This window comes from Phycodurus eques, chromosome 10 (assembly GCF_024500275.1).
Source record: "Phycodurus eques isolate BA_2022a chromosome 10, UOR_Pequ_1.1, whole genome shotgun sequence".
Lineage (NCBI taxonomy): Eukaryota > Metazoa > Chordata > Actinopteri > Syngnathiformes > Syngnathidae > Phycodurus > Phycodurus eques.
The window spans coordinates 20,369,687-20,391,231 of record NC_084534.1 but is presented as its reverse complement, the minus strand read 5'-3'; the positions used below and the strand labels follow the sequence as shown (position 1 = coordinate 20,391,231).

Sequence of the window (21,545 nt, the reverse complement as noted above, 5' to 3'; positions counted from 1 at the left end):
ACAAACATAAGATCAACTTCCGGGCTGGAGTTTTCAAACACTGACTAGCTAGCCGCTAGTATAGCTTAGCTCAGGGAATTACTGCTGTCTTCTCTGTTTTTGCGGTAGGTTTGTTTTGGTGTAAATCCGCTCTATTTAACAGTGATATACAGTATGGCAACATATTCTCTTGTTAGTAAGGCTAGCGGGAGTAAACATGCTAACGAGCTCGTTGCTTTGTTTCATGCATGCAAGTGATGCTAATGCTAAGCGACTGTGTTTGGACTCGAACCACTATTCTTGTCCCTTTACTTAAATGAAAATACTTGTATAGTTGATACAAAGTGGACTTGCTTTCTTTGTTATGTAGCACGTCGTTAAGCCCATCAATGTCGAGCGCGAAGAGGAGAAGAGCTACTTCACCCGCCAGCAGTGTGAGCGGAGGAGGGGACCTCGACGACGTTTCCTCTACTCATGGAAGTGGTCGCAAAAGAAAATGGGCTTCCAGTGTTCCACCTGTAGATACGGTAAATAGTTTGGAGACGAGGTATTTGATGAATTCTCCGGTGCTAACAACGCTAATTTATGTCTGTCGTCTAGATTGCTATATGTCATGAGCTGTTCAACGCTGTCAGGGACTACAAGGATGATCAAGGGAGAAACCTCAGTGAACTTTTTCTTAGGGTGCCAAAGAGAAGGTATGTATAGTGGTTTCGCTTGTATAGTGCTTTTCCACAATCAAAGGACACAAATCTCATTCATCTACTGATGACACGTTATCAGAGCAAACTGGGGGTTCACTGTCTTGCTTAACTGACATGATCTCTGGGGTTTAATTTTGTACCTCGGGATGTCTGATACCACATTTTTTTCAGACCAATACCAGTATTCACTCTCTTGAGTACTTACCGATACAGAGTATCAATACAACTCGTACTTTTGGTGCATAAAATTTCAATTAACACAATGATTCTTTCTGATGCACATGATGATTTGCCAATTTGTCATACCACCGCACAGTCGGGCAAAATGCTGGCGAGGAGAACTTACTCAATGTCTGATTTTTTTGTTTTGTTTGAAGTATCAGCGGCTAGTATCTGGATAGGGAGGCTAATCGCAGAATGTGCGGGTCTGAGTTGTTGAGTTGATTGTTCAGTTCACTCGGTGTGTGTGTGGTGGCCTTAACAATATGGATATTTTGTTTTTAGTAGGAACAGATGTAAAACTGGTCTGTGCCGTATTTAAGTTTTTCTCAAACTATATTCACAGCAATCAGTAAACATCATATCTTCCTCCAGATAATATCAATCAAAAATGAACATTATTATTTGAAAAGGCAATTTCCTTCTATATACAGATTAAGTACAGTTGGAACCTCTATGGAACAGACTAATACGGGCGGGGGGTCGTCTGATATAGCAGATTGTCCGTTACATTGAAGCACTTTTTTATACATATTTTTAAAAAAAAAAAATTTTGAGGCCATATTCACCCATATTACTGTGCAGTACCAAATGATTGTTTTGTAGGTTTTTTTCCCCGTGGCCTTAAATGCCCACTACACTACAAAGTTATTGTAAATGCTGGTGTCTTTGGTCATGGTGACATTGTTGACCGACAGCACTCATAATAGTCGAGTCGCTTTTATGAATCTCAAGGAATTTGTGTGCTTCCTAATGGCTTGACAAAAAAAAAAAAAAAAAAGAACTCTCTCTCTCTCTCTCACTCACTCACACTCTCACGTAGGGAGTCTGTGTACAATAGATATTGCCATCATGACATGGCCGCCACCTCAATGCCACACATTCAACATGGCAGGCATGGGAGGCATGCAGGTAAGGGAGTGCTTAATTTACAGTCATCCCATCTTTTGTGGTCATGTTCCAAAAGCAGCAGCAAAAAGTTTAAATTTTTCCATAGTATAAACCCCAAATTACCCTCCAACGCTCTAAACAAATTGTAGACACACACGCATGAATAAATATACACGCAGTCACTAAGTAAGTCGGTGTACTTACCAGTGAAGATGTGAAATTGTGTGGATTATTATTATCTGATAATTTCATGCAAACAATGAGTGATAGGCTTCGGGTGCCCCTATTTAGTGTACGAATTTGCGACGAAAAATACATGCGTTCCGATTACAAATCGGCGGGTAGCCTGGGCCGTAAAGTGTGGCCCACGAGATACCGGGAGATTAATCTACGGTATATATTTTGCCTTTTTAAGCAGAAATCGTATTAATGCTTAATTTTGTGTGAGCAACTCATTCAGACCAAAGACAGACAACAGTTTTGAAGATCATGCTAATAGTGTGCTCACTTTATTCTCCAGAAACCTGCCTGATTACTATGAGGTGGTGTCCCAGCCTATAGACATGACAAAAATTCAGCATAAGATGAAGTCAGAAGATTATCAAGAGGTGGAGCAGCTCACTGCAGACTTCCAGCTCATGTTCAACAATACCAAATCCTTTTACAAGGTACGAAATACATGAAGTCACTGATGGTGTACTGGTACACTCGCCTGACTTTGGTGCAGGCAGCGTGGGTTCAGTTCCTACTCAGTGACGGTGTGAATGTGAGTGCGAATGGTTGTCTGTGTCTATATGTGCCCTGCAACTGACTGGTGACCAGTTCAGGGTGTAGTCCGCCTTTCACCCAAAGTCAGCTGGGATAGGCTCCAGCGTCCCGCGACCCTAACCAGTATAAGCGGTGTTGAAAATGGATGGATGGATGGATGAAATATATGAACTCTCTTTTCCTCTCTTAGTAGCCTTAATTATAAAATTTTCCGTGACTGTCATTAGTGTTGTTGTGATTCCTAAAATTATGACTCTTCTCATCAATCTAGAGGGACAGTGGGGAGTATCAAGCTGCCAGCAAGCTGTGGATTATCTATTTGCAGACTAGAAATGACTTTTTGCAAAGCGGAGATGGAGAAGACGACGACGACGATGGGGACGAGATGATGGATAACCCGGGAGTGTCAACGGAAGATGAGGTCACTCTGGTGACATACAGTATTGTTATTACCTTTTCAGCCTGGTATCATCTGCATGTATGCACTGTTAAAGTTGAAAGCAACCATACATTTCTCATTAAAATAGGTGTGTCATATAAGACAGAGCCCCAGACCAGCCAATCGCAATAACATTTATTATTATTATTTTTTTTTTATGGTGGTCACTCAGGCGTCCTCCAGCAGCTTAAAGGAAGTGTTAGAGCAACTTCTAGCGGCAGTGGTTTTGTACAATGATCCCTCAGGTCACGTGGTCAGTAAACTCTTTGAGAAATTGCCTTCCAAAATGGTAAGTATTGATTAAATCTTAAAATGATGATTCTATTACTCGCTAAATGTAATTGCAGTCTCTCATGCTTTTATAAATTGTTCTTTGATAGCATTACCCAGACTACTACGCTGTTATAAAGGATCCCATAGATCTGAGAACCATTGCTCAAAGAATACAGGTAGGTACATCAGAATCAGATTCAGAATCATCTTTATTTGCCAAGTACGTCCAAAAAAACACACAAGGAATTTGTCTCTGGTAATTGGAGCCGCTCTAGTACGTCAACAGACAGACAATTGACAGAGAACACTTTTGAGACATAAAGACATTGAGAAAAACAGTCACTGAGCAATAAATTGTTGCTAGTTATCTGGTAATGGTACATTTGCACTATTTATCCAAAAGGTGGTGGCTTCCACACTAATAGATGCCGCACCTTAATTATATTTCAGTGAGTCAAATTTAACATACATATGTCAGAATTCAGAAAGAGAGTGAAATAAATCCACCCTTATGTAGGTGAATTATTTTACAAAGGGGTCCTCCGTTGACCCGCAGTGAGTCGGAATGCGGCTTTGGCCCGCCGCACACCGAGTTACGTGGCTAAACCAGACTGAAATGTCACGCAGTGTGCGTCGTTCTTCCGCGAGATTTCATGAGTGGCCAGCCGGTGCTCACGAATTTGGTACGATTTGAAATTCGAATCACAGTTGAACGAAATGCTGTGTTGCATCAAACAATTTTCACAACAAAAAATATGTTTGAGTATGACGCCAGATGCAGCCAGCTTCCGCCAAGCCATCCCGAAACATGATTACAGTATGTTGTACAATAATTAATAAATTCCTGTGTACCTGAGCCTAAAAAGCAAAGCATGGCAAGTCTCTGTTTTCCGAAATACTCGCATGTGCTCAATGAATGTGGCGATCATTGCCAACAGCCTGTCAAATATCCACACTCACTCGATTTCTGCCCGTTTCCTCACTTTGTATTATTATAATATACAGTTGAATATCTACATACACGAATATAAAAGACACACACCCTTTTTTTTCCTGACTGTGATATGAAATCAACCTAAACGTTTCCTGTTTAGGTGAATTAGGATTATGTTAATCATTTCTGTTTGCTAAAGAATAAGAATTACATTTTAATACTGTATAGGGTGTCCCCCAAAAAATTGCCATCATATGAAATACTATGTATATCTGAGGATATACATGTCCTAAATATAATTGAATAGGCTTTATTTTGAAAAATACATGATTTGTTATAAAAATTCCAACAGCATAGTCAAATGGATATAGATTATATCACCAATTTCACAAAGCTTTACAAATGTTAAATATATGCACTGCCTTTGGCGCGACACATTATAGCGGTAGTCCAGCTCCTACAAAACATGCTGTATCATGTCTTGCAAAACATTCTACAGCGCCTCAGTGATTCTTTGCTTGATTTCATCTAGGCTTGTTGTCAAGTCAGGTTTTTCGACTGAGTTTGACCATATTCTAACATACAAAATGCCTTTTCATTGCTAGTAAATGTCATTATTTGCGCTAAAGAAAAAAATAAACTTAGTTTTTACACATCAAATTAAAATTTGACATTTAAGTGAGAATTGGTTATATTATTAGACTCAGAAATATTTTTGGGGGGGACTCCGTGTATATTCGTAATCATACCCTAGCCCTAATAGATGCCTGGTACTCTGCAGTTAAATACATTACAAAAATCATGATTACTTTTTTTTTTTTAAACATAATTTTTCCTTTTTGCTTAGATGGGATACTACAAAAGTGTCAGTGCCATGGGCAAGGACATTGACCTCATGGCCAAAAATGCCAAAACATACAATGAACCTGGATCTCAGGTTTTTAAGGTATGTCATCTTTTGTGAACTCTTCAGGCATATAACAAGCCAGTTTCTGTATCTACTTGTTGTGTCATATTGTAGGATGCAAACACCATTAAGAAAGTGTTTATTCAGAAGAAAACTGACCTGGAACACGCTGAACCAACTAAATCGAGTCTTCGCATCAGGTAATTGTGTTTTTATTATTTGTTCTTAAACAATAACAACACAATAGTTCTGTCTTTAAAAAAAAATCCTGTAATATGTTAGACAGAAAGCAAGAATGCACAATAATGGAATGCAACTATCTTGGAATATCACAGCACTTTCATAGCATCCAATCAGATTGGATATAATCAAAGTCTGAGACTGGCTTTTCCTTTAAAGTGTATGAATCAGTGTTGTGGCGTAAGTGAGTGGTCCACGCTTTTTTTTCTTCTGTTCCATTATTAAGAAATCGCAGATCTGGTCAGGGAGATCGACTTTCTGGCGTCGGCGTAGCTCTCCAGTACGGCTCAGAGAGTGAGGATGACCCTGTGCTCTCCGGTAAGCATCGTTAAGGACTACCGACTGTAAAAAAAAAAAAAAAAAGGGGGGGGGGGGGGGGGGTAAACATCCAACCATTTCAGTGTTTCGCAGGCTCTGTGTGCTATGACGAAGGTGAGTCGGAGGCTGAGAGTCAGAGTTCTAGCATGGAGATGAGCAATCCCATCTTCCAGCTGTACGAAGCTGTGCGAGGCGCGAGGAACAGCCAGGGCCAGCTGTTTTCTGAACCCTTCCAGAATCTGCCCTCTCGCAAGGAATATCCCGACTATTACCAGCAGATTAAACAGACCATTTGTCTGCAGCAAATCAGGTAGAGATTGTAGATTCGTTTAGAAGAATGTTACGAAAGGCTCGCACAGAACTAGTGGTGCCTTGATTTATGAGTTTCATTCATTCCATGACAAAGCTCGTAACTCAAATCCCTTGTATTGCAATTAACTTTACCCATTGTAAATGGAAAGGCCATTAATCCCTTCCAGCCCATCCCCCCCCAAAAAAAATCACAATTATTTAGTTGTTTTTAATAAAGAAAAATAGCAATGTATTATAAAATATAAATATGAGAACATAATAAGAGTGTAAATGTATGAAAATAAAATGAGAATGTAAAGAAACTGATTTTATGAAGTGTCATTAAAGGAAAAGACTCACGCACGCACACGCTGTAGTACATTTGCGTGTTGTGCCTTTAAATGGCGAGGCCTACCTAGAGAGTGCCTTGTAGCGCTCTGTCTCTGTCTTTTACTTCTTTCTTTTCTCTTTCTACTCTCTCCACTGCACGGTGACCTCCCATAGTGATGACTGAGGAGAGCTTACCTAGTAGCGAGACCAGCGGACGCAGCGCACACATTTTCCCCTTACATAATTTAAGTTATTGTACACAAGTCAAGGCGAGAAGTGTTTTTCATACAAATATTTACTGTAATTGTGACTTTACTACTGCATTAGTGTAGGTTAGTGTTCGACTACAGAGCTTTCTGACTACAAATTTTGCTGTATGTACAGGAGGATCCCCTGTATATGTGTTTTTGTCTGTCCTTTGGTGACATTTTCTTTTAATTCTAGGACAAAGATGAAGAACGGTGAATATGAAAATGTGGAACAAATGGATGCCGACCTCACTTTGATGTTTGAGAATGCAAAGCAATACAACATGCCCAACTCAAGCATTTATAAACGGGCCCTCAGGCTTCAGCAGATTTTGCAGGTAATAATGTATTTTATTTTATTGTGCTACATTTCATTTTGCACAATTTCGTAATCATTTAGAGGGCTGCCTTTCTTCAGGCAAAAAAGAGGGAACTTCTGAGAAGAGATGATGAGGATGGCGACAGTCTGCTGTCATCTGATGCAGGCAGCACCAAGAGAAAAAGGTATTAAGGTTTTCTACCCGCCTCTCCTGTTTAACTTTTGGTGTGGTGCGTTACTATTTTCTCATTTGATTCCCTTCCCATTTTTGAAGCCACAAGAAAAATATAAAAAAGAACCGAATGAAAGCCCTGTACGCTGCAGTGACGGATGCCAGGGAGGTGGGCACCAGTCGCCGCCTTTGCGATCTTTTTATGGTCAAGCCGTCCAAGAAGGACTACCCCGACTACTATAAGGTTATCCTGGAACCCATGGACCTAAAGACAATTGAGCACAACGTTCGCATTGAGCGCTACGCCACGGAAGACGCGCTGATGGATGACATGAAGTTGATGTTCCGCAACGCCCGCCATTATAATGAGGAAGGATCTCAGGTAGAATTTGATGTGTGATGGGTACAGGACTAAAATATCCATCACAATGTCGTCTTTACTATCTTTAAATACTCCTTTTGTCTGTCAATGTAGGTATACAATGATGCTGACATCCTGGAGAAGATCCTTAAAGATAAACGCAAGGAGCTGGGGCAGCCACCTGAAGAGGGAGATGTGGGTTCTCCCAAACTAAAACAGAGTAGGTTTTTATTTTTATTTTTTATTTGGGTCTTAATCCAGACGTGGTAGCATGGTAAATGACCCTTTAGCTGTGAAAATAGTTTCACATAATTAACTCGATGAAGGATTGCATCTTTTTATTTTTATTTAAAAACAAATTTCTTAAGATAAGGTAAACTATTCATTTTATTGTACTGACTACAAATCAAATGAGAAAATCAAAATGAATCAAATCAAATGAGAAAATTTTATTGTATATTATATATATACTGTGGTAATATGTATACTGTACAATACTGTAAAACAGGGGTCACCAGCAACCCCCAAGGACCACATGAGTAGCTTGCTGGCCTGTTCTGAAAATAGCTCACCAGTTATGGGACATTGTGATTTCCTAGTAGTTTTGTAGAAATCATCATTTGGAAATGTAAAAAATTGTATATCAGAGACTTAAACAAGTAGTGTTACATATTGATATATGTTTCCTACCTTTGTTAAATCATTGTTGATAATTATTGTAGGAAATCATCATCACTATCAGTTTTCAATATAATTAATTATTCATGATAACATATAATTAAAAGTAATTTGAGCAAATTTGCTCTTTCAGAAGTATGTATCAAACTGGTAGCCCTAGGCATTAATTAGTATCCAAGAAGTGGCTCTCAGTTTCAAAACGGTTGTTGGCCCCTGGTGTAAAAATATTATCAAGTCAGCTAAATTTGCATTTCAATCGCATTCTGAAAATAGCACTGTTTTGGACCATTGGATGTAGTTTAACCGTTTCTGTTTTGATTAACCTGCATTATTTGTATTAATGGTGAAATTGTCCACTGTTTTTAGCCATTCAGTTTTGACAGTGGGTACCTTGATAATATAACTGGGTTAAAAACACCTTTTACCAAACAGCATGTATGCAAAGCCAGAATTTAATATGATATTGGCGGCAATTTAAATGTAACTTAACTATGTCCAGACACTTAATTTGTGTCAAATCTCATTCAATCGTCTAGCGGTGGAGGAGCACAATAATGGTAAAGACCTCGAAATCAAAGTGTAGAAAAGCAGAACGTAAGTGGAGGAAAACTAAACTCCAAATTGACTTTTAGTGAAAAAATACAATGCATCAGGTTAAATATCAGCACAAATCAACAAAATGATAAAATATTATATCTGAAACCACCCAGGAAAAAACTATTACCGTGTCAGAATTTGATACAGTTGACCAAAAAAACTGTAGAGAAAACGGTTCAGCAGCTGAAACCATGAATGAGTTGTTTTGACTCAATACCATCTGACTTTTACAGAGCTATTGCGAAGTCTGCTAGCTGATTTGCAGCAAATAATCAATTGCTCACTTCAGTCAGGCAAGTTTCCTAAAGCCATTAAGCCTCTTCTAAAAGATAGAATGTTGAACGCTTCTATGTTAGCAGGCTAGAGACCCATCTCAAAGCTCCCTTTTATAGCCAAGATTGTTGAGAAAGTTGTTTTTAATCAACTCAGCAATTTATTGAACTTAAATGGACTTTTTGACAAATTTCAATCAGGTTTCCGAAATCATCACAGTACAGAATCTGCTCCGATCAACGTGCTAAATGATAAAAGGTTGAATACTGACTCGGGAAAGGTGTCAATTATATTCTTGTTGGATCTCAGTGCAGCTTTTGATACGGTAGATTGCAGTATATTGCTGAATAGGTTGGAAATGTGGGTAGGACTAAATTGAACAGTCCTTTAATTGGTTCAGGTCCTACTTGGAGGAAAGGAGTTATTTTTAAACAATTGGAAGTGTTCAATCTCATCAAATGGCAATGAGCTATGGGGTCCTTCAAGGGTCAGTTCTTGGACCCCTCCTGTACAGCCTGTATATACTACTCTTGGGTCAAATTCTTCAGAACTTTAATTTTGACTATAATAGCTATCCAGATGACACACAGTTATATGTAGCAGTGTCTCCAGATGACTACAGTTCAATTGAAGTGTTGTGTCACTGTCTAAAACAGATAAATGACGGGATGAGGCAAAATTTTCTTCAATTAAACCGCAACAAGAGATTAGATGATTGTTTTGGCTAATAAAGAAGAGGAGGATTGCTGTTAGTAAATACCTGGAGTCACTCTCTTTAACAACAAAGACCAAGTCCCAAACCTTGGTGTATTGATAGATTCCGACCTGACTTTCAACAATCAAATCAATTACTAAAACTGCCTTCCACCATCTGAAGAACATATCCAGTGTGAAGCCTTGCATGTTCGAAACAGACCAGGAGAAGCTCATCCATGCTTTTATCCCAAGTAGACTTGATTGTAATGGTCTTCTGCCTGGACTCCCACAAAAGAGCATTAAACAGATGCCGTTCATTCAGAATGCTGCAGCCCGGGTTCTGACCAGAACAAAGAGGTCAGAGCCTATTACTCCAATTCTAAAGTCTCTACACTGGCTCCCAGTCAGCTTTAGAATAGATTTTAAAGTTCTGCTACTGGTCTATAAATCATTAAATGGTTTAGGTCCCGAATACATGAAAGAAATGCAAATGGGATATATACCCAGTAGGGCTCTGAGCACAGAGTCCAAAGCAAACATGGTGAAGCAGCATTTCGCTATTATGCTACACAGAAATTGCATAAATTGCCAAGAGAAGTGACGTCAGCCCCAAGTGTGAATGTTTTTAAGTCCAGGTTAAAAGCTTTTTTTCCCCCTCATGCTTTTTAGAGCATTTCCACTTTTAATTGATATTTCTTGCACTGTACACTATTTTAATTGTACTTTGATTTTTCTCTTTGTTTTAAATGTTTATAAATTGTTTTTTTCTTTGTTTTTAATTGCTTTTAATCATACCAAGCACATTGAGTTACCTTGTGTATGAAATGCGGTATATAAATAAATTTGCTTTGCATAAACTTTAGTAAATTAGTGTTTATATAGGATCTGATTAGCTAAAAAAAAACAATCAAAGACAAAATGTCAATAGCACAGTCCATTAGTTACAAACATTAGTTAGTTTTTATTGGGGTACCTGTTAGTAAGATACTGTACAGTAAGCTCTTATTGATTGTTAACCGGGTACACAGTCTCCACAAGTCGCGTTATGATTCATGTTGTTATAACAGTTTGTCTGTTTGTAGATCTAGTTAGTATTATATGTATAAACATTAGGGATACCCTGCCATAGTCAAAAAACAAAACTGTTTGAGACTGGTCATTGGGGTCTTCACTCCCTCTAGGCTCTTCTTGTTGACTGGTTTAATTGACTCTACATATATTTATTTATTTTTTAAGGAAAGAGTGGCATCTCTCCAAAGAAGACCAAATACCTCACCCCGCTACAGCAGAAGTTAAATGAACTCTATGACGCCGTGCGGAACTTCACTGACCGGCGAGGCCGCCGCCTGAGCACCATTTTCCTGCGTCTGCCATCTCGTGCCGAACTGCCCGACTACTACGCCACCATCAAGCGCCCCATCGACATGGAGCGCCTGCGCAGCCACATGGCGGCGGGACGCTACCAGGATGTGGAGGGCCTTGTGGAGGACTTCACTGTCATGTTCAACAATGCTTGCATGTACAATGAGCCTGAATCTCTAATCTACCGGGACGCCCTCATGCTTCACCGGGTACTCCTGGAGACACGCAAGCAGCAGGAGGGAGGGGAAGATTCCGGGCCACCCGCTGTGGGATCTCTGGTGCGTGAGATGATCAGGAACCTGCTGGTGTCAGTGCTGGGCCACCAGGACGAAGAGGGACGATGCTACAGTGACTCGCTGGCAGAAATTCCTGCCGTGGATCCAGACACCCCAGAGAGGCCTCCGCTAAACTTTGACATTATCAGAGTAAATGTGGAGCGTGGTCGTTACAAGAGACTTGATGTCTTCCAGGAGCATGTGTTTGAAGTGCTGCAGAAGGCCAGGAGGCTGCACAGGTACTAATAGAATTTTCCTGAACTGTCTTTTAGTCAAGTAAGAATTTGTCTATTAAAATTTTTTTTCACTTCTGTTGAGGACTAACAAATGTAAAACATGTTTATTAAAAACTGTGCCTTATTTAAATAACAATCTAGAGATGTATATCTACTGTAAAATTTGGTCTATTGCGCACACAGTTGTAAGAATTTACAAGATAGCGAAAAATGCAGTAGTTTTAGGCTGCTGGGAAAGAAGTTGTAGTTTATAGTCCAACCTTTACAGTATATCTAACTATTAATTAAACATTTTTTGTTACACAATTCCATCCATCCATTTTTTGAGCCGCTTCTCCTCACTAGGGTCGCGGGCGTGCTGGAGCCCATCCCAGCTATCATCGGGCAGGAGGCGGGGTACACCCTGAACTGGTTGCCAGCCAATCGCAGGGCAGATACAAACAAACAACAATTTTCACTCACATTCACATCTACGGGGAATTTAGAGTCTTCAATTAACCTACCATGCATGTTTTTGGGATGTGGGAGGAAACCGGAGTACCTGGAGACAACCTACGCAGGCATAGGGAGAACATGCAAACTCCACACAGGTGGGGCCTCAGAACTGTGAGGCAGATGCTCTAACCAGTTGCACACCGTGCCTTGTAATTTTTTAAGCCTATCGGAATTGTGTAACATTTAAATAATTTAATGTTCTGTTCTTCAGAAATATCCCATAAGAAGCTACCCAATTGATGAAGAAATAATAAAATATAAATATCTAATTGTATTCTCTGAGTGAATCTAATGAATATAAATGTTAATAACCCTAGGATGACTTGCCTTATTTGCCTTTTTGCAGGACTGACTCTGAGGTATTCGATGACGCAGTGGAGCTGCAGCAGTTTTTCATCAAGATCCGGGATGAGCTGTGCAAGAATGGAGAGATTCTGCTGACCACCGCGCTCAACTACACCTTGAAACACCTGCACAACGACGTGGATCAGGAGAAGAGGGAGAAAATACCTAAAGAAATTGAAGAGGATAAGGAGAAGGAGGACGAGCCAAGCAAAAGTACATGACACATTTATTCAACGCAGCAGCAGCAAGGATTCGATCCTGAAAATTTAAATGTTTCTTAATTTTCTCTCCAAAAAAGGTTCAAAGGTGAAGAACCTGCCAAGTGAAGTATGGCGGCCCGAGTTGCAGACAGATCTCGTGTACCAGCAACAATGCACCTTCGCGAACACCACCTACTACGTGGGGGAGTATGTCTATGTCCAGCCATCGGAAGCCAACCTGAAGCCTCACATCGTCTTGATTGAGCGTCTTTGGGAGGATGAACAAGGTTACTTAACTAACTTTTGAGCACATACAGATAATAAGGAACCAGTGTGTGACTACAATTAATCATATTACATGACAATACATTTGCTTTTTGAACACAAAATGAACTCGGTTAATTGATGGCTATTAAAAGTTTACACACCCCTGTTCATATGCCAGGTTTTTGTGATGTACACAACTGAGACCAAGGTAAATAGTTTCAGAACTTTTTCCATCATTAATGCGACCTACAACTTGCCCCTGTATGTCTGAATTTATTTTCTTGCCCAATCTTTTTGACAGGGCATATTAAAAAAAAAAAGTGGTTGCATAAGTGAGCACACCTTATAAATGGGAAGTGGCTCTGCCAAACCAATCATATTCATACTCATGTTAAATGTGAGTCTACACAAACTTGCCAGAAGATTGATAAGCTTCTGATTAACCCCAAATAAAAATCAGATATTCTATTAGGCTTTTCCTGACTTTTTGATCTATCAGAAGCTTGGTTTTGTGCAAATACTGACTCCTACCTCGTCTAAGGTCCCAGTTCTTGCTGAAGTAAAGCAGCTACAAATTATTATTATTCTTTTCTATTCTTTTGGAGAGGAGTCGTGTGTTTGTGCACAACATTCCTTTTGCAATTACGGCAATCCAGTTAAACCTGGGTTTCGTCGGCCTATCACCCATTTTCCCACATTTGGGAGATTTTGTTATGATCTGATGAAACCAAGGTTAAACGTTTGAACCAAAGGTATTTTGGCACTAACCTAACAGTCCTCTCACCAAAAGAACACTACACCTCCACTGAAGTGTGTTTGTGGCAGTGTCATCCTTTGTTTCTGTTTTTCTTCAGCCGGAACTAGGGCCTTACACAAGGTGGTGGGAATTATGAGCAGTTCCAAATAGTACTCTGTACAAAATATAAACGCTTCTGCTAGGGGGAAAAAAAAGCACCTGAGGAAAAGCTAAAACAGCTGAAATCTATTTGGGGTTAATCAGAGGCACTTTAAATGGTGCCAGGTGTGTGATAACTCTCAACATGTTTGATTGTGATTGGTTAATTCTAAATGCAGCTACATCCCAGTTATAAGAGGATTTACACACTTGTGCAACCATATTGTTTCAGTTGTTTATTTTTAAAACATCAATTGAGTTGTACAGGTTCGCCTGACCGGTGTGGACAGCATGGGTTCAATTCCCTCTCGGACAACCATTCACACCATCACTATGTTTATATGTGCCCTGCGACTGACTAGCGACCAGCTCAGGGGGCAGTCTGCCTTTGGCCCGAAGTCAGCTGAGATAGGCTCCAACACGCCGCAACCCTGAAGGAGGATAAGCTGTGTTGAGAATGGATGGATGGAGTTGTACAGGTTGTAGGTCATGTTGATGGGGGGGAAAAAGTTTTGTAATGATTCATTTTAGTCTTGTTCTTTTATTTATATATATATATATATATATATATATATATATATATATATAAAATACTTGAACGTAGGTCTGTAGACCTTTTATATCCCAGTAGCTAATATAATTTTTCTCTCTTTGAAGGTGAAAAGTGGCTCTACGGCTGCTGGTTTTACAGGCCAAGAGAAACCTTCCACATGGCCACTCGCAAGTTCCTGGAGAATGAAGCCTTTAAAAGCGACTACTACAACAGAGTGGCCTTCAGTAAGGTCTTGGGTAAATGTGTGGTCATGTTTGTGAAGGTAACCCTGAAAGACTCAAAGATAACTGCCTCTTGATTGCTGTTGAAGACACTCATTACTGTTGTCTGATACATGCCATAGGATTACTTCAAACTACAACCAGAGGGCTACAAAGACGAGGACGTGTACGTTTGTGAATCAAGATACACTGCCAGGTGTAAGCTGTTCAAAAAAATCAAGATATGGGCAGTGCCTCCAAGCCCCGTCAGATTTGTCCCTCGAAACGTGCCTCTGCCCGTCGTCCGCGTTGCATCCATGTTTGCCAAGCCTGACCTGGAGAAACTTGAGAAAATCTCGTTTGTAGACAGTAGCAGTTTCGTAGACAAGGTGAGCTTTTAATGTTCCTGTTTCTAAACTTGAGTTAGCCTGATTTGTTGTTTAGGCTATCACTGCTAAAGTTAATTCATTATGCTTTTTTTGCTGAGCATAAGTCTTGATATTCGGTCTATGGTGCAGGCTTTTAGCACTACTGCTTATCATCTACCCTGAGCCTTAACATGGGGTTATTGCTGGAGTAAATAAATGGAGACAACCCACATACTATATAAATACATTGAGGATTTTAATCCCGCACCTTCGCTTCCATTTATCTACAAACAATAAGCGAGTAAAAGAGTAGAGGCCACATCAATATTTAAAAACAAATGTTAATTGTACCTAATGAAGTGGCTGGATGAGGTTGGCAAGCTGTGAGGTATTTAACCTGAGGTATGAAAGCCAAGCTATTAAGTCGTGAGTGTGCATATTTAATATTTTAGGAGAGGGAGGATGTCATCATGGAGGTGAGCGGTGCAGAGCCAGGCTGGCAATACTATGAACAGTTGCACTACAACAACATGTGGTTCAAAGTGGGGGACTGCGCTTACATCCAGTCGCATGGCCTCTCCAAGCCTCGGGTTGCCAGGTAAAACAATGTTTCCATTTTATAAATGTATTTATTTATTTTTGAATTTTGTGTGTGTCATTATTAACCATTGCGCCCTTTGACTGAAATGCAGGTTGGAGAAGCTTTGGGTGCAGAATGGAACCACTTTCTTCTTTGGGCCCATCTTCATCCACCCAGAGGAGACGGCGCATGAGCCCACAAAGATGTTCTACAAGAGAGAGGTTTTCCTGAGCCACCTGGAGGAGACCTTGCCCTTGACGTGTGTCATAGGTACTGTGCTCATTCCTAATAAAGCCAATGTATCAGTCATGTGTCCTTTTTCACTTTTATTTCATTTTTTATTTTTTATTTTTATTGTCAATGTTTGTTCCCTCAGGCAAATGCATGGTGTCTTCGTTCAAGGACTACCTGTCATGCAGACCTACGGAGGTTGCAGAAGATGATAATCTTCTTTGCGAGAGCCGCTACATAGACTCTGAGAAACAGGTGAAAAAATTTAAGGGGCTGAAGCGCTTCTCGTACTCTTCCAAAGTGGTGGAAGATGAGGTTTATTATTTCAGGTGAGTCCATGTGTACAAAGCACTTGTTATTCAAAGCATATTTGGCACAAGGCTGGCTGAATGTTGCTGTTTCTTTGTCGTCGTCCTCAGGAAATTAATAGTTCCACAGAAAGAAGCGTCTCCCTTTTTGGATAAGAAAATAGAAGAGCTTGAGGTGAAATTAGCAGATATAGAGGATGGCGATGATGATATGGATGACATGGAGGATGACGACGAAGGCATAGAGACGCCCTCTATGCCTCAGATGCAAACCTCTCTTACCAGTGACATGGACAGCATGCCTTACACGCCTTCACAGGTGCACCTTCACAGACCTAAGATGATGACAAAACCCTCACACAACTACTTAAACCCTCTCTTTTTTTATTACAGTCCACACCAAAGATTAAAGGCTTGTCAAAGAAGGAAGGCGCAAAGAGGAAGATCAACATGAGTGGCTACATCCTGTTCAGCAGTGAGATGCGGGCAGTCATCAAGGCTCGACACCCGGATTTCTCCTTCGGGGAACTGAGTCGTCTGGTGGGGACTGAGTGGAGGAACCTCGAGGCTGTCAAGAAAGCCGACTATGAAGGTGAGAAGCTGCAGAAGGTGGCTGTTCCGGAACCAGAATTATGGTCATTATGTGACGATTTGCGACATGTTTTATTCCAGAACGGGCAGCTAAAATAGTGGAGCAACAGGAGCGAGACAGGCCAGCCCTGAAGCAAGCATCCCCAAGATCAGGTACCCCCGTAGGGTCACTGATCGGGATCATGCCTTCGCCTAGCACTATGGGCATGATAAACCAGACCATGACACCTATGTCAGGTAACCCCTCTCAGACACAGCACGAGTGTTTGACTACATGGCAGCAGGGAAATGAGGCAGGACTATTTAAAATACTCTTAAATGGTTACAAAGCAGCCGTGCTAAAGCCTCTTTTTATTATTTTATTGTCTTTGTGTTTTATGTTTCATCACTTTTATTTTTATATTTTATACTTGTTTAAAACTGCATGACCATGACATTGCATGAATACTAATTTTAACAGTAAATCTTCCATTCTTGTTTTGCCTGCTAACACATTTATTGCTCCAATCCCTTTCACACACAAGGAAGCCCTTCATGATTTTTCAATGCGTTTCTATCACAAACTAAATGATTTCAAAATTCTACTGGAAACATTAAGGTTCATAGTTTTTAATACTTGACTTCAAAATCCCTCCATTTGTCACGTGATCAGTGGTTATAAAGATTTCCTGTTTGATAAAGCGCTTATCAAGACTCAAATAATCCTGTGATAGTAAAGGTGCTTTTGCTGTACTTGGGCTCTGTGCTTTTATAGAAGGCAAATACATATGCAGTCAGTAGAATCTTTAGTCAAACTCCCCAAACATTGTAGTGTGTGGAGTGCAACCAAAATGTTCTGAAAAAACATGCCTCAAAGCTAAAAATGTACGATCTCCCTAAATCTCTTGAGATTGGAGCACAGTGAGCTTCTGAGGGATTAACTAAATTTTTTCTTCGATCACAGAAGCGTACGATTGACTGATAAGATGGAATGTTTTCATAACTATTCAACCGGAAATTGAACTAAGGGTGATGTTGAAAAGTGTCTGGCTGCTCAGAACAATTGAAACAATTGAGTTATAACATACAGAAATTAGTTTTGCCACGCAGAAAATAACGTAAATGAAAATGACCACAGAAGCATGCCGACAAACTGTCTCCTGTTAGCTCTGCATTAAATGGTAAGGGGTTTTACTTTTGCTATACAGTAAGCTTTACTTTTATACTTGTATGAGGTATAAATTATAAAATGGTGACATCCTAGTGTCTAGAGCAGGGGTAGGCAAAGTATGCCCAAAGGATCACATACATTACTCTGTGGCTGGGCTTTTTTTCTCTAAAACTGGTTAATTAAAATATTTTGATTCATTGAATTCAGTTAATAATTTGTTGATTACAGATTTATTCTGATTACAGATTTATTCAACATTGTTTTATTAAATAATTAGGTAAATGATGAGCTCAAGAGTTTGCCCACCCTTGCTCTCGAGCATGCGTTCATGATTCAAAGCCTTTGTGTGAAAGGGGCCAAGTGTGTCCAACAGTAGTGCATGTCATATTATAGTCAGCTGCATGTCACTTATGCATGAATATGTTGTCATCCTCTCCTCGCCCTCTTCCCCCAAGGCATGATGGGAGCTTATGGGCCACATTACATGCCCATGCAGGGCCCCCATGACGGTTTGTTGAGTGTGGCCCCAATGTCACCTTACCAAGCAGGGGGCCCCCATCTGTCTCCTCACCATCTTCACCAAGTTTGTATGCCTGGGTACCCGGGCATGCTTCACCATGGTAAGGGCTTACTGTGGCAACCACACTTGATCACTCACCACCAATTGTGGGTTTCCCCTGCTCCACTTGATTGGGTGGGGCTGCGCAGCCTCTGCTCTCCAGTAACCTCTGTTTGTATTCATACGAGATCTATAGTCACGCTACTGACTCATGCGATAACACTGGTACCCAACTACTAACATTCAGCTGAAGTCACTATTTATACAACACTCTTTTGTTTGGGTTCATTTACAAAGTTGTACAGTATAAAATTAAAGTTGTTGTTGTAAGATACAGAGTAATGATTCCTCCCTAATAGGCATGGTGGGCGCTGCTGTGAATGGCATTTCAGGAAGTCCTGCTCCAGGAAGCTTCATGCAGCAGGTGAGCTACAAACAATAGCCCATTTTCCACTGCCCATAAGAGCTTGCCCCCCCGCCCCCAGAGTCACTGGTATGTATACTGTACAGACAATGAATAGCGGGGTGAATTGGCCTCTGCAATACTCTGCCTTTGCAGGTAGTATCAGAGGTGGGAAAATGAATGCAGCGTGTGCAATTGGTTGATAAATGGCAGGTCTTATGCTTGACTGATAGATTGGTAGGTTATTCATCCTGTGGGCGAAATTAAGTTGTCCCAGCAGCAGTATTCACACATATACACGCACGTGTATTACTGATAGTGGAACAACTTGGTTTCAATTGGATTATTTTTACATTTTCTTTTTATCAAAAAAATAACAAATCATCTTTTCATTTCAGCCTGGGATGTTCAGCCCAGGACAACATGCTCCTCCACCCTACCCAGGGCCGGGCCAGACCCCGCCCATGTTTCTAGCTCCACCGCCGAAGACTCAGAGGGTGCTGCACTCGGAGGCCTACCTGAAGTATATTGAGGGCTTGAATTCAGACTCCAGCACGGTCAGCAAGTGGGACCAGACACTGAAAGGTTTTAATGAAGGCTGCTTTTCCCCCTATGACAGCTTGTTTAAAATTATTTTGACAGTCTATTTGCGTGTACATTTCAAGTGACACAAAAATCCAACATGGCTTTGTTCACACTGACTGAACACATGAAACAACCCGCGAGCGCAGATAGCCAAATTGCATGTAAGTACTGGTAACTCCATAAGAATAAACATTGGCAGTGACAACACGTCAGTAAACAATAAGACATCAATAGTAGAAATATTAAATGCGATATAACATTAAATTGGCCTGGGCGGACTCCTCCCAATGATTTAAATAAAGGTAACCTCAACTGGAAGAATAGTAAAACAAATTAAGACACTCAAGCATCAGCAGAAGCTGCTGTCAGCCACAGTTCTCAGCCAGACAGTCTGCGACGTCACACAACACCCACCAGGCACCGCCTCTTAAGATCCCATATTTTGGCTATTTAGACCTCCATAGAGCAACTCTCTAACATGGATTTAGTATAAAAGTTGATCATTTTAGTGTCCAGAAAAGGCCCCTCTGACAGCTACTTCTGTTTGACCTAGTTTTGTATCCGCTTTGTCCATGTTTGGCTCAGACCGCCCCCTTTCCTCTTAATGGATGCCTCGTGGTAGAAGACCCACTTGTGAGCGCACACGTTAATGTTGACAGCGCTGGCTCGGAAAGCGGAGAGGTAGGCGGAGATCTTCACTAGTTAGTAAAGCTCAAGAAATTCGAGTGACGTGATTTCAGGCCTCTCTGCAGGAAAACGTCTGGAACTTAAGAATGTGTTGATAATTTTCATTCATATTTCACATGTATACTGAGGCACAATTCAACCAATATTACATCCCAAACTCTAGAAAAAGTTGGTTTGGTAAAATATGGCACCTTTAAAGGCAAATGTATCTCACAGAAAAGACTACAATAAGTACATTGTGTTGTATAAATGTTATGCTCTCAATCTTTTGTGTTAAAATACGTTTACGATGTTTAATATGGATATTTATTTAGGTTTAAACCATGTGGGAGGTTCAAAACTACACTTAATAATTATAATTGACCTACTGCGGGTGGGTCTGGAATGCATCCCATGCAATAAACGGGGGTCACTATTTTAATGACGTCAAGCTTGTACTGACATGGTAGATCCGATCTGTACGTTTACACCGTACTTGCATTTGCAGACATCTGATACATACCTGATTTTTATCCACATTCGGAATGGTCCTGATTAAAATCTGAATATAACTGATTTCATGTGTTTTTTTTATCCCACTGCCATGAACCGTACCTCAATTATGTCACTTGAATCATACAGTGTATATTCATCTTAATCACCTCAATCCAAAACTTGTCTCCACAACAGCTCAAAGGCGAGACGCTCACTTAACCAAAGAGCAAGAGAGCCGGCTGCCAGCTCACTGGCTGAAGAGCAAAGGAGCCCACACTACAATGGCGGATGCGTTGTGGCGCCTACGTGACCTGATGCTGAGGGACTCTTTGAACATTTGTCAGGCCTACAATGTGTGACATGTAGGACTCACACTACTTGTAACCACACCTCTCACGCCACCTACTCTCAAACTTGGAAAGGAACCGTAGACCCTAGAAGCAATATTTTATAGCAATTCCTAATCAATTTTATATTTATTAGTAACCTTAATGAGCTTAATAGTTGTTTGTGCATTTTCATTTTTTTTTACTCTGTGGATTAATTTTGCTGCAAAACAAGTGTTTTGGCTTATTGGTACTATTAAACTCATGAATACTATTTAATGACAAGTACCTGCAGTTGTTACTGTGGTGAGTTGAACACAAATGTTACCATATTTCCTCAAATAGATGCCTTACCCCACTTGAATAAATCAACACTGCACCTCATAGACTCCCTTCCCCTCCTTAGGACAAAAGGTAACAGGTGGTTCCACCCACTAGGTCATGGTGTCAAACAAGGCCCGGGGGCGAGATCCAGCCTGCCACATTTTATGTGGCTTGCAAAGGAAAATCACGTGTGTCGACTTCCATGGTGGTTGCTAGAATCTGTACCAAAATTTAAAATTGTCATGTGTAATAAACAATAATGTTGAGGTATTGTATTTTTTTGTTCCCAAACCCCTTTTTACAGTAACTTAAATGATAGTTGAACAAACTGTTATCCTTGTTCTGATTTCTTGTGAATATGTAATGTGATGAGGCGATTAAACATGGTTTGTTTCACTGTCATGGCCCTCTAGGAAATTGTAACTAAAATGTGGGTCAGGTTTGACACCCCTGAACTAAGTGCTACCATTTCTTTGACATCTTACATCCCCATG

The 21,545-nt window shown here is 40.4% G+C and overlaps 1 protein-coding gene across 4 annotated transcripts; it reads left to right on the top strand.

Moving 5' to 3' along the window:
- Positions 1-14: 14 nt before the first annotated feature.
- pbrm1l (polybromo 1, like) lies at positions 15-21,317 on the top strand. Of its 4 annotated transcripts, none has more exons than XM_061689226.1 (30): positions 15-104; positions 350-506; positions 580-677; positions 2,314-2,461; positions 2,833-2,982; positions 3,173-3,289; positions 3,381-3,449; positions 5,055-5,153; positions 5,229-5,314; positions 5,581-5,672; positions 5,766-5,982; positions 6,738-6,879; positions 6,960-7,045; positions 7,135-7,414; positions 7,508-7,613; positions 10,874-11,513; positions 12,352-12,563; positions 12,649-12,837; positions 14,370-14,527; positions 14,609-14,854; positions 15,286-15,431; positions 15,526-15,683; positions 15,790-15,973; positions 16,064-16,271; positions 16,346-16,544; positions 16,625-16,780; positions 18,149-18,313; positions 18,612-18,676; positions 19,054-19,240; positions 20,597-21,317. In XM_061689226.1, the coding sequence occupies exons 2-30, from the start codon at positions 369-371 to the stop codon at positions 20,758-20,760; spliced, it is 4,905 nt and encodes a 1,634-aa protein (XP_061545210.1). In that variant the 5' UTR covers positions 15-104; positions 350-368; the 3' UTR covers positions 20,761-21,317. The 4 variants fall into 4 exon arrangements, with proteins under 4 accessions (XP_061545210.1, XP_061545209.1, XP_061545211.1 ...); XM_061689225.1 differs by having other exon boundaries at positions 2,833-2,991; XM_061689227.1 differs by having other exon boundaries at positions 2,833-2,991; positions 19,054-19,212; positions 20,597-20,720.
- The last annotated feature ends 228 nt before the right edge of the window (positions 21,318-21,545 follow it).

Bases quoted from the DNA above. Each gene is read 5' to 3' on its own strand.
- pbrm1l (XM_061689225.1), top strand. From the start codon at position 369: ATGTCGAGCGCGAAGAGGAGAAGAGCTACTTCACCCGCCAGCAGTGTG. The intron at 3,450-5,054 runs GTAGGTACATCA...CTTTTTGCTTAG, and splicing joins CCATTGCTCAAAGAATACAG to ATGGGATACTACAAAAGTGT. The intron at 15,684-15,789 runs GTACTGTGCTCA...TTGTTCCCTCAG, and splicing joins GCCCTTGACGTGTGTCATAG to GCAAATGCATGGTGTCTTCG.